General features: G+C 33.6%; 2 protein-coding genes across 3 annotated transcripts; one reads left to right on the forward strand and one right to left on the reverse strand.

Annotated features, from left to right (window-relative positions):
* Positions 1–74: 74 nt before the first annotated feature.
* LOC111418759 (BOS complex subunit TMEM147) lies at positions 75–1029 on the forward strand. Its single transcript, XM_023051420.2, has 3 exons — positions 75–228; positions 282–414; positions 465–1029. Exons 1-3 carry the CDS (start codon positions 152–154, stop codon positions 936–938), a joined length of 684 nt encoding a protein of 227 aa, XP_022907188.1. The 5' UTR covers positions 75–151; the 3' UTR covers positions 939–1029.
* LOC111418758 (DDB1- and CUL4-associated factor 8) lies at positions 1027–8255 on the reverse strand. 2 transcript variants are annotated; one of them, XM_023051419.2, is made up of 7 exons: positions 8165–8255; positions 7755–8025; positions 6921–7606; positions 6687–6858; positions 1907–2200; positions 1721–1855; positions 1027–1343 (listed from the first exon to the last, which is right to left on the reverse strand). In XM_023051419.2, exons 2-7 carry the CDS (start codon positions 8013–8015, stop codon positions 1212–1214), a joined length of 1680 nt encoding a protein of 559 aa, XP_022907187.2. In that variant the 5' UTR covers positions 8016–8025; positions 8165–8255; the 3' UTR covers positions 1027–1211. The 2 variants fall into 2 exon arrangements, with proteins under 2 accessions (XP_022907187.2, XP_022907186.2); XM_023051418.2 differs by having other exon boundaries at positions 1619–1855.
* Between the last annotated feature and the right edge of the window lie 722 nt (positions 8256–8977).

The following is an 8977-nucleotide window of genomic DNA, read 5'->3' on the forward strand; positions in this document are numbered from 1 at the left end:
TGAACCGAAAAATAACAATAAAAATAATTTGAATATTAAATAAAATAATTTATAATTACATCAACATCTACATTACCGACATTAATTTGACATATCACCTTGTTAACATAACCTAATTTAATTGATCAAAAATTGTCTCGTATTAAGAAAAATGACTTTATATCATTTTGGAAATTGCGTAGCTCTAATATACGTGCCATATTACCTCACCTACAAATACTCAGGCTTGTAAGTATAATAAATTAATTTTTTCTTTAAATTTGTTGAAAATGTGATTTTAGATCCGAATATGGAGCTTTTTGGAAATGTATTCAAGCAGGGTTCATTTATATGGCTACGCAGTTGGTTAAAATGTTGATTTTGGCAACTTTTTTCCCCGATAATGACGCTGATTTGGGTAGTGATACTTTGGGGGTAAAATTCTTTTTTGTTTAAAAGTGATTGTTAATTAAATTGATTTGTAGGAATTTTTAAAAACAACGGTTGATTTAATTGATTTGGGTGGATTATATGTTGTTTTAAACAGTATTCCTGGTAAAGGACATAGTAAAGTGTTGACTGCTGGAATTGGTTGGGCAACCGCGGAAGTTATCTTATCTCGAGCACTTTTATTATGGGTAGGAGCTCGAGGGGCTGAATTTGATTGGAAATACATTCAAAAATGTTTGGAATCAAATGTTTCTTTGGTTCATTACATTGCTACAGTTACTTTGGTGTGGATGTGGTCAAGACATGATTTAAAAAGCAATTTAAAACCAATTGTAACTGCTTTATTAATAGTTTCATCTTATAAAAACCTACTTTTGGATATGCTTTTCGAAGTGTTAATAACAGGTCCTTGGATTGCGTTATTTATTAAAGCTTTTGTTACTTCAGTTTTAAGTGGAATTACTTTGGTTATTTATACAGGTTTAGCTCAACATATTGGAATATTTTAAAACAAACTTTATTTTTATTTATGTTAAAATTAAATTAAACATTTGTGTTCCCAAAGCATTTTTTGTGTTAAATAAAACATATTTAACATTCCTATCAAACACTTTATTACAGTATATTGAATATAACAGATATACACTCTAAATCGGTTTACAGGAGATAATAAAACTAAAAACAAATCAATTATTTCGATTTCTCTGATTGAAATGACTTTAAATTTTAACGCAGACTTTAAATCTAAAAGGTAAATGTACAAAAAAAACACAATTTTTTCTTTAGGATGTGGTGCAATTGGGCGGAGCATCACCACCTGAATCTGAATTACTATCACTGCCCAAATTGTTTGAACTACTCGATGATATTATGTCTGAGCTTAAATCTATCCAGCCACGAAAACCAAGATCATACTGTAACAAAATAAGAATTAATTAAAAACTAACATACCGCGAAAAAAATTAAATTAATTAAGCTTAGTTATTCCTTAAATAGCCAGTTTTCTAGACGATCATTTTATTTAAAAAAAAATCCCCATTTAAAAATTTTTTATAACCCTTTAACGCCCACTTTTTAAAATCAATTCAAACACATTAGTATTTGTATTCATTTTAAAATTCTTTTTGTTGCAATATTTTAGGTTATCAAAGGGCGATAAAGAATTAAATTAAACACCGACTATACTAACCGGCATTCGTTGGAAGCTACTGACGCGCCTCCACAGCACCCAAAGCGTGTGATCATATCCGCTCATTTCCGTATTATAAGACCATTGTGACGCGGCACTTACGTTTTCACGCACTGTATCGCTGAGACCCTTTAGTTCCGGTTCGAATTCGTACGACGGCACCCAGACCTTTACGTCCCAATCAAGCCCGCTTGTGCAAATGTATGGTACTTGAGGATGTGGCTCCAAACAATTTACCTAATACACAAAAAATTAAAATTTATTTAAAAACAAATTTATAAAACTTACAACTCCGTTATTATCTGCACAAAAATATTGTACAATCGCCTCAGTATTTCGATCCCAAAAGAAAACATTACCGCAATCGGAACCGCTCACAATAAACTCAGAGTTTGGACCAAAGAAATTAACGCCTTTAATTGTGGCACCGTTTCGATGTCCCATGTATTGATGGAGATATTTCCCTTCGTTTCCATTGATATCGAAGAGGTAAATATTCTCGTCGTTATACGTCGCTAAGATTTCGGAACCGTTGTGATTGTAAACTGCACAAGTTACATGATATGGTAAACGATCGATTGTCTAAAAAAAAATAATTAATTAGAATAGCTTTCTTATAAAGTTTAATTGAAGCTAAATGCTATATACAGATGTCCCATGTAAACAGCAAAGTATATAAATGGCAATAACGAGCCAGCCCTTCCTTAGACAAAAATTCTATACCCATCTGTTGAGATATAACAGAATTAATCAAAATCATCCAAAGAATGGCAAATTATGAACATAGTTTTTATTTTAGGAAAATGTCAACGAAATACTCTTCTTGCTCAAAAAGTATATCGTGGAAGATACTTCTGTGTAAACGTCGAAAAAACTCGTATATGGTTCGAGAAGAGAATAACGAACTAAATGTTTTATTAAGTTTGCAAAAGAACAGCAACAAATATGAGTAAAAACTATATATCATTTGAATTTACACCAAGAACTTCATGGAGATGATTTTCCTAACAGAGCAAAACTTTTTAAATATTCGGTATGGAACATTGGATTTGTCATGAAGGTCCAATACCATGACCAGCAAAATCACCTAATCTAACTCCCTGCGACTTCTTCCTTTGGAAATACGTCAAAACCCAAGTGTACGCTAATATTTCAATGACGAAAGAAGATATGAAGAATAGAATAAGCGAAAGCTTTCGAAATATCTCTGATGAAACACTTAATAATGTGCAAGCTGAATTCGTAAATCGGATTTATCTCTGCATAGAGCGGAAGATATTTGAACACTGATAAATAAAGTTTGGTTGAGAATTATTTATCATTTTCTTGTTTAAATCATTATTAATGCTTAATTACGTATTTTCATGGTCTTATTTCATGTCCTACTAATGAAAAAATGAACAAAATCTGTCATTCTTTGCATAATTTTGATTAATTCTACAAAATCTCAAAAACTCCAACTGATAGGTATAGGGACAACACTGAAGATTTGTAGTGATTAAATTCTCTATCTGATAAGCTAGTCAAATATGGGATGTTCCATTTAAAATTTTCGTCTGGTTGACAGTGTCCATCCCCAGGTCCCGGTGGATGTTATTGCTTCAAAAGTACCAGGGTGCATCAACGATGTTCCTTAACACATTATTCTGGAATTTCTGGATGATTTGGGTGTTGCTTTCGTTGACACATCCCCATAGGTCCATATCAGTTTCAGGATCTGTTTATACATAAGTAATTTATTATATGTTGACAGAGTCGATTTCCTCCCCAACATCCAATACATTTTTTTATATCTGATTCCAAGCTCTTCCCGTTTGTTTTTGATATGAGCTTTCCAGCGAAGTTTTGCATCCAAGGTTAATCTCAGATATTTAGCTGTGTTCGCATATGGTGTTTATCATCTACTCTGATTGGTATATATTGCTCCTTTTTGTTTGTAAAATTAACATGTACCGATTTATTCTTATTTAAGGTAATTCTCAATTTTTTGGTCCACTCCATTAATTTTATTAATTGATGTCTATAGTATATTTACTGCTTCTTCATGATGAATGCCAATGGCCAGGATGACCGTGTCATCAGCAAAAGTAGCAATAGTATCGTTTTCTAATTTAGGGTTATCACTAGTGTACAAGAGGTACAGGACTGGTCCAAGTACACTTCCTTGTGGCACGCCTGCGTTCTTTTAAATCTGAACTAATTCAGATTGAACTATTTTCTTCTTACTTTATTCTAAAGGCTCCTTCTGATATATACACGAGTCTAGTGTCAGTTTTGCATACTGTTTGGGTAAGAATTTGTCAGTGTGTATTTGAGTCCTTCATGCCAAACTTTATCAAATGTCTGAGCCATATCCAAGAAGACAGAAGAACAGACCTTCCTTACAGTAAGATCCAGTTTATTCATCTTTGGTTACATTTAACTACTGGATATTTTCCATGGTTACTGTAATTTCACTTGCCATGATTGGTTATTTGAGTAGTAACTATGGTAAATATCCGATTAAATTTAACCAAAGATGAATAAACTGGGCCTAAATCAGTACATAGACTACAGTGGAGTGTCCTCTCTGAATCAAAACTGATGTGTATCTTCTCAACTAATTTTGATATCACTGGTAATAGCGATATTAGTCTGTATGACGAAACTTCGTTTGGTGGTTTCCCCAGCTTAGGGATCATTATGACCTCAGCAACATTCCACAGGGTAAGCACATACTTGAGTCTGAAGGCTGCATTTTGCTTGGTAAATGTGTTAAAATTTCGCATGTAATTAGGTCAAAACTAGGACCTTTCTTCGAGTTGATATTTTCTTTGATTACAGTGGATATCTCCTTTGGAGTAGTGAAGGTTATTTCCACAGTGTCCTGATTTTGTATTATCAGTTCTAACTGCTATTCTCCTGCGTTGGTTTTAAATGTGTTTGCTAGGTGTTCTGCAAAGCTATTTCCTTTTTGCTCATTATTTCTAGCCCAGCTTCCATCTTTATTTCTAATTAGTGGATTTTGGGTGATTGGTCTCTTTAGTCTTTTGGACGCTTTTCATAGTGAGTAATCCGTAAATTTGTCGTTCGTCAATTCATTTAGGTACCCGTTTAGAGCATTATTCTTGATAACCCTTTCCAACTGTTGAGTGGCATTATTCAGTCTAGTTTTATCTGCAGGAGCTTAGATCTCTTATGTCCTTAGGATTAGGGGTACTGTCCCATGCTGCCTGTTGGATACAGTTAACCAGTAACTCGATTTCCTTATCAAGCTGTTCTTTGGATTTATGTCTAACTGCGAGGTTAATCTTGTTTTCTAAGATGAGTTGGAAATCAATCAAACCAATCAGGTTGTCTATTAACAATAGAAGTAGGATGGGAGAATGGTCAGAATTTATATTCCATGCCTCTTCTACTAACATGTAGTTCACTGATATATTCCTTGAGTTCTCTTCCCTTAGTTGTGATAAGCCTTGATCCCCAGTGGGTGTGCTTGGCATTGAGGTCTCCTCCTATGATGAACCTATAGCCTTGTAATTCTAGAAACTATATGTATTGTTCTTTTTTGATAGTATGTCTAGGTGGGCAATAAATAGCTGTGACAATTAGCTCATAAGTTATGATGATATTAGCCTGTATCAGCCTTGTCCTGTATTCCATCTCCTGGTAATGGTTAATGTTGTTTTTCATTATAACTGCACTGTTTCCTTTGGAATCTGTATCAGGATGTATAGTATGCCAATCCTTTAAATCTGGCGTATGTCTCATTTGTGAAATGTGTCGATTTTTTCTGTTTCTAATATGGCTTGCAGTTCTTGTTGATGCTGCAATAGCCCGTTTGCAGTCCATTCTAGGATTCTTAGGCTATTTACCACCATTGGAAAAAAAAGTTCAAATAAAAATTTTTTTCTTATAACAAACTTTTGGCTAAACAGACACTCCCTTCCCTATATTAATCTATACCTTCCTTATATTAAAAAGTAGGCACATACTTGAGTCTGAAGGCTGCATTGATGATATGTGTCAGCTATAGTCTGCTTTACTTGGTAAATATTTTAAAATTTCGCCTGTAATTAGATCAAAACCAGGAGCTTTTCTCGTGTCGATATTTTCTTTGATTACAGTAAATATCTCCCTTGGAGTGAAGGTTATTTCCATAGTATCCTGATTTTGTATTATCAGTTCTAAATGCTTTTCCCCTACGTTGGTTCTAAATGTGTTTGCCAGGTGTTCTGCAAATCTATTTGCTCTTTGCTTATTATTTCTAGCCCAGCTTCCATCTTTTTTTCTAATTGGTGGATTTTGGGTGATTGGTCTCTTTAGTCTTTTGGTCACTTTCCATAGTGAGTAATCCCTAGATTTGTCGTTTAGAGCATTATTCTTGAAATTCTTGATAACCCTTTTTAGCTGTTGGGTGGCAATATTCAGTCTGGTTTTATCTTCTGGAGCTTGTTTGTCTGTTAACAATAGAAGTAGAATGGGAGAATGGTCAGAATTCAAATCCTATTCCTCTTCTACTAGCATGTAGTTTCCTGATATATTCCTTGTTATAAAATAGTCAATCAGTGGCTTGCTTGTAGATAAAATTTCGCAATTCAATTGCTTAGTTGCGTTCAAGAGTTCTCTTCCCTTAGTTATGATAAGCCTTGATCCCCAGTGGGTGTGCTAGGCATTGAGGTCTCCTCCTATGAAAAACCTATAGCTTTGTAATTCTAGAAACTATATTGTTCTTTTTTGATAGTATGTCTGGGTGGGCAATAAATAGCTGTGACAATTAGCTCATAAGTTATGATGATATTAGCCTGCATCATCTTTGTGCTGTATTTCATCTCATGGTAATGGTTAATATTGTCTTTCATTATAACTGCACTGCTTCCTTTGGAGTCAGGATGTGTAGTATGATTCATTTTATATCCTTATAGCCGCTTTGCAGTCCATTCTAGGATTCTTAGGCTATTTACAGCAATTGGAAAATAAGTCAAATAAAAAAATTTTTTCTAAATAAATCTTAATCCATTATACTGAGGTTTTACTGTATTAATAAAAAACATAATGCTAATTAATTAGTTAACTTAAAAATAATTACCTCGAAAGGATTATAGCATTTTAACGGTTTAACAGATGGTCCACAATTCCTTTGATCAAAAGTCCTCACCATATGATCGCGACCACCGACACAAAACTCATTTGGATTTAACGGATGCGAGTTTATACTGTACAAAGCAACTTCACGACTACAATCCTTTACATGTGTCACTCTTCAATTAAAAAAAAATCATCAAAATCAACCTCATTTAACCAATACTTATAAAACCCTTACCTATCCGGTTTAGAATTCCTAATATCATGTCTAAAAATAATCCCATCTTCACCTGCGCTAAGTACAATTTGTGGTTGATCCTTCAAAACAGCCAATTTATGACATGGGCCGCGATGCGATCCCAATTTTCGAGTACTCCTCAAACCTTCCTGTTTTGAAACTTGAGCCAACCTAACCTGACCGTCCCTTGAACACGTTGCGATGTGCAAGTCTCCATCCAAAGGTAAAAATTTGCTTTGGAAAACATTTCCGCGATGCTTTGTATCGAAAGATAACAATTTCTGTCCGCACTTCCAATTCCAAATGGCAACTTTTAAATCGTCCGAACCGCTCGCTAAAAGCGAACCGTCCGCGTTAAAATTCAAACTGTTTACGCATCCTTGATGGAATTCCAGTTTGTACATCAATTCTAACCGTTGGACGCAGTGTAAAGAGCCGTAACAACGCGAATAGAAAAGTTCAGGGCGTAATTTCGACGGACCACCAAGTTGGCGGTTTAATACTTCTTTTACAATGAACCAGTTGTGTTTAGGTTTTTCTTTTGAAAGAACGGCCGGGGAATCAGGCCGATCTGCTGGCATATCACAATCTCTTCTAAACGGTGAGGTCTCATCTGAAGAATTTTCTGAAGGTAGGTACCAAGATGAGGTACTTGGACATTCTTTACGATTATTTTCATCTGGTGACTAAATAAAAATGATATAAATCAAGATTATTCAAAAAGAATTTGAAAAAATAATTTGAGGTTAAAAATTTTAACTGTCAAATTGACATTTGACACTTAACCTATAAATTATGTCATTTTTCAAATTATTTTATTTTTATGTTTCAAACCTCTTCTGATGGATTATTAAGATTTTCTTCTGACACAACATTTTCATTTTCTTGTTTATCGATTGTATTATTTTGGTTACTGGAGCTGGTTGTAGGTGAATCGCGAACTTGGCATTCCTCAATGATACAATTTAGCTCAGTCTTGTGGTTATTATCTTCTTGTGGTTTCTGTGGTTCTTCAATTAAGACGTTTTGATCACCTCTATCTTGATTTGTAGTGTCAGTAGCATTGTCATCTTCTGACATACTACAATCCTCCATGTTTTATAATCTAAAAATAAATTGTTTTCGTTTAATTTGAGGCGTAAATTTGATTTTACATTGCAATGACAGCCTTAACTACTATTATTTAAGTTTTTTTTATTATTATTTATTAAAAAATTATTCCCATTTGCATTTTTTATACTTACAATAAAGACCGTTTGTAAACGTTTAGTTTTTATTGAATGTTGTCGCCGACAAAAACATCCATTTGGATCAGCGACAAAAACACTTTATCTCGTTGAAGGTGTTCCAAGCAAATCAAGAAATTTTCGCTACAACTGCCGCTATGCGATGTTATGATGGCGTAGAAATTCCCGTTTGAAGTTTATCTAATTTATTCGATACTTTCTTTTTTGTTGGTTAAATGTTATACGGACCATTTGGTGTCTTTCCGTTGATTGTTAAGAACGCGATTAACACTATCTTTACTCATTTTGAATAGAATGACAAGCGGATTTATTATTCGAAGGTGTTACGTTGAAAAGAATGTTGTCGCACGAACTGAACAACTTAACGTTTTCGTCGATTTTGACATGATAGGATTAATATACACAACACACTGTAGATTTTACAACACTGCGTTTCTATAACAAAATTAGTGTTGGCGTATTATTTTTAATCGCTTTAAAAATGCGTTTGAACACGTTTGAACGAGAAGGGGCAAAAATTAATGATGATCAGCTGATTGATACACTCACCTTCAATAATCCGATTTTAACCTAACTCTTAATTAATTGCGGTTTATATCATTCTTTTATTTGCTATATTTTAATGTTATTTTAATTTTTATGTGGAAAATTGCGTTAAGGTTATTATTTTTTGTTTTATTAACAGTTTTAGAAATTATTTTATAAATTTTAATACGCCATCTTTTGACAAATAGTGTAATAATAAAAAGAAAACTGTAATTTCGATTCTAATTAATTAAAGTTTATATAGACATTTTGCTGGAGATGGCA

This window comes from Onthophagus taurus, chromosome 11 (assembly GCF_036711975.1).
Source record: "Onthophagus taurus isolate NC chromosome 11, IU_Otau_3.0, whole genome shotgun sequence".
In the NCBI taxonomy this organism is placed as follows: Eukaryota; Metazoa; Arthropoda; class Insecta; order Coleoptera; family Scarabaeidae; genus Onthophagus; species Onthophagus taurus.

Excerpts from the sequence above, each read along its gene's own strand:
- LOC111418759 (XM_023051420.2), top strand. The coding sequence starts at position 152 with ATGACTTTATATCATTTTGGAAATTGCGTAGCTCTAATATACGTGCCA. Across the intron at positions 229-281 it reads ACCTACAAATACTCAGGCTT|ATCCGAATATGGAGCTTTTT; the intron begins GTAAGTATAATA and ends ATGTGATTTTAG. Across the intron at positions 415-464 it reads TGGGTAGTGATACTTTGGGG|GAATTTTTAAAAACAACGGT; the intron begins GTAAAATTCTTT and ends ATTGATTTGTAG.
- LOC111418758 (XM_023051418.2), bottom strand. The coding sequence starts at position 8,015 with ATGGAGGATTGTAGTATGTCAGAAGATGACAATGCTACTGACACTACA. Across the intron at positions 2,201-6,686 it reads AATGCTATAATCCTTTCGAG|ACAATCGATCGTTTACCATA; the intron begins GTAATTATTTTT and ends ATTTTTTTTTAG. Across the intron at positions 1,344-1,618 it reads GTAGCTTCCAACGAATGCCG|TATGATCTTGGTTTTCGTGG; the intron begins GTTAGTATAGTC and ends ATTTTGTTACAG.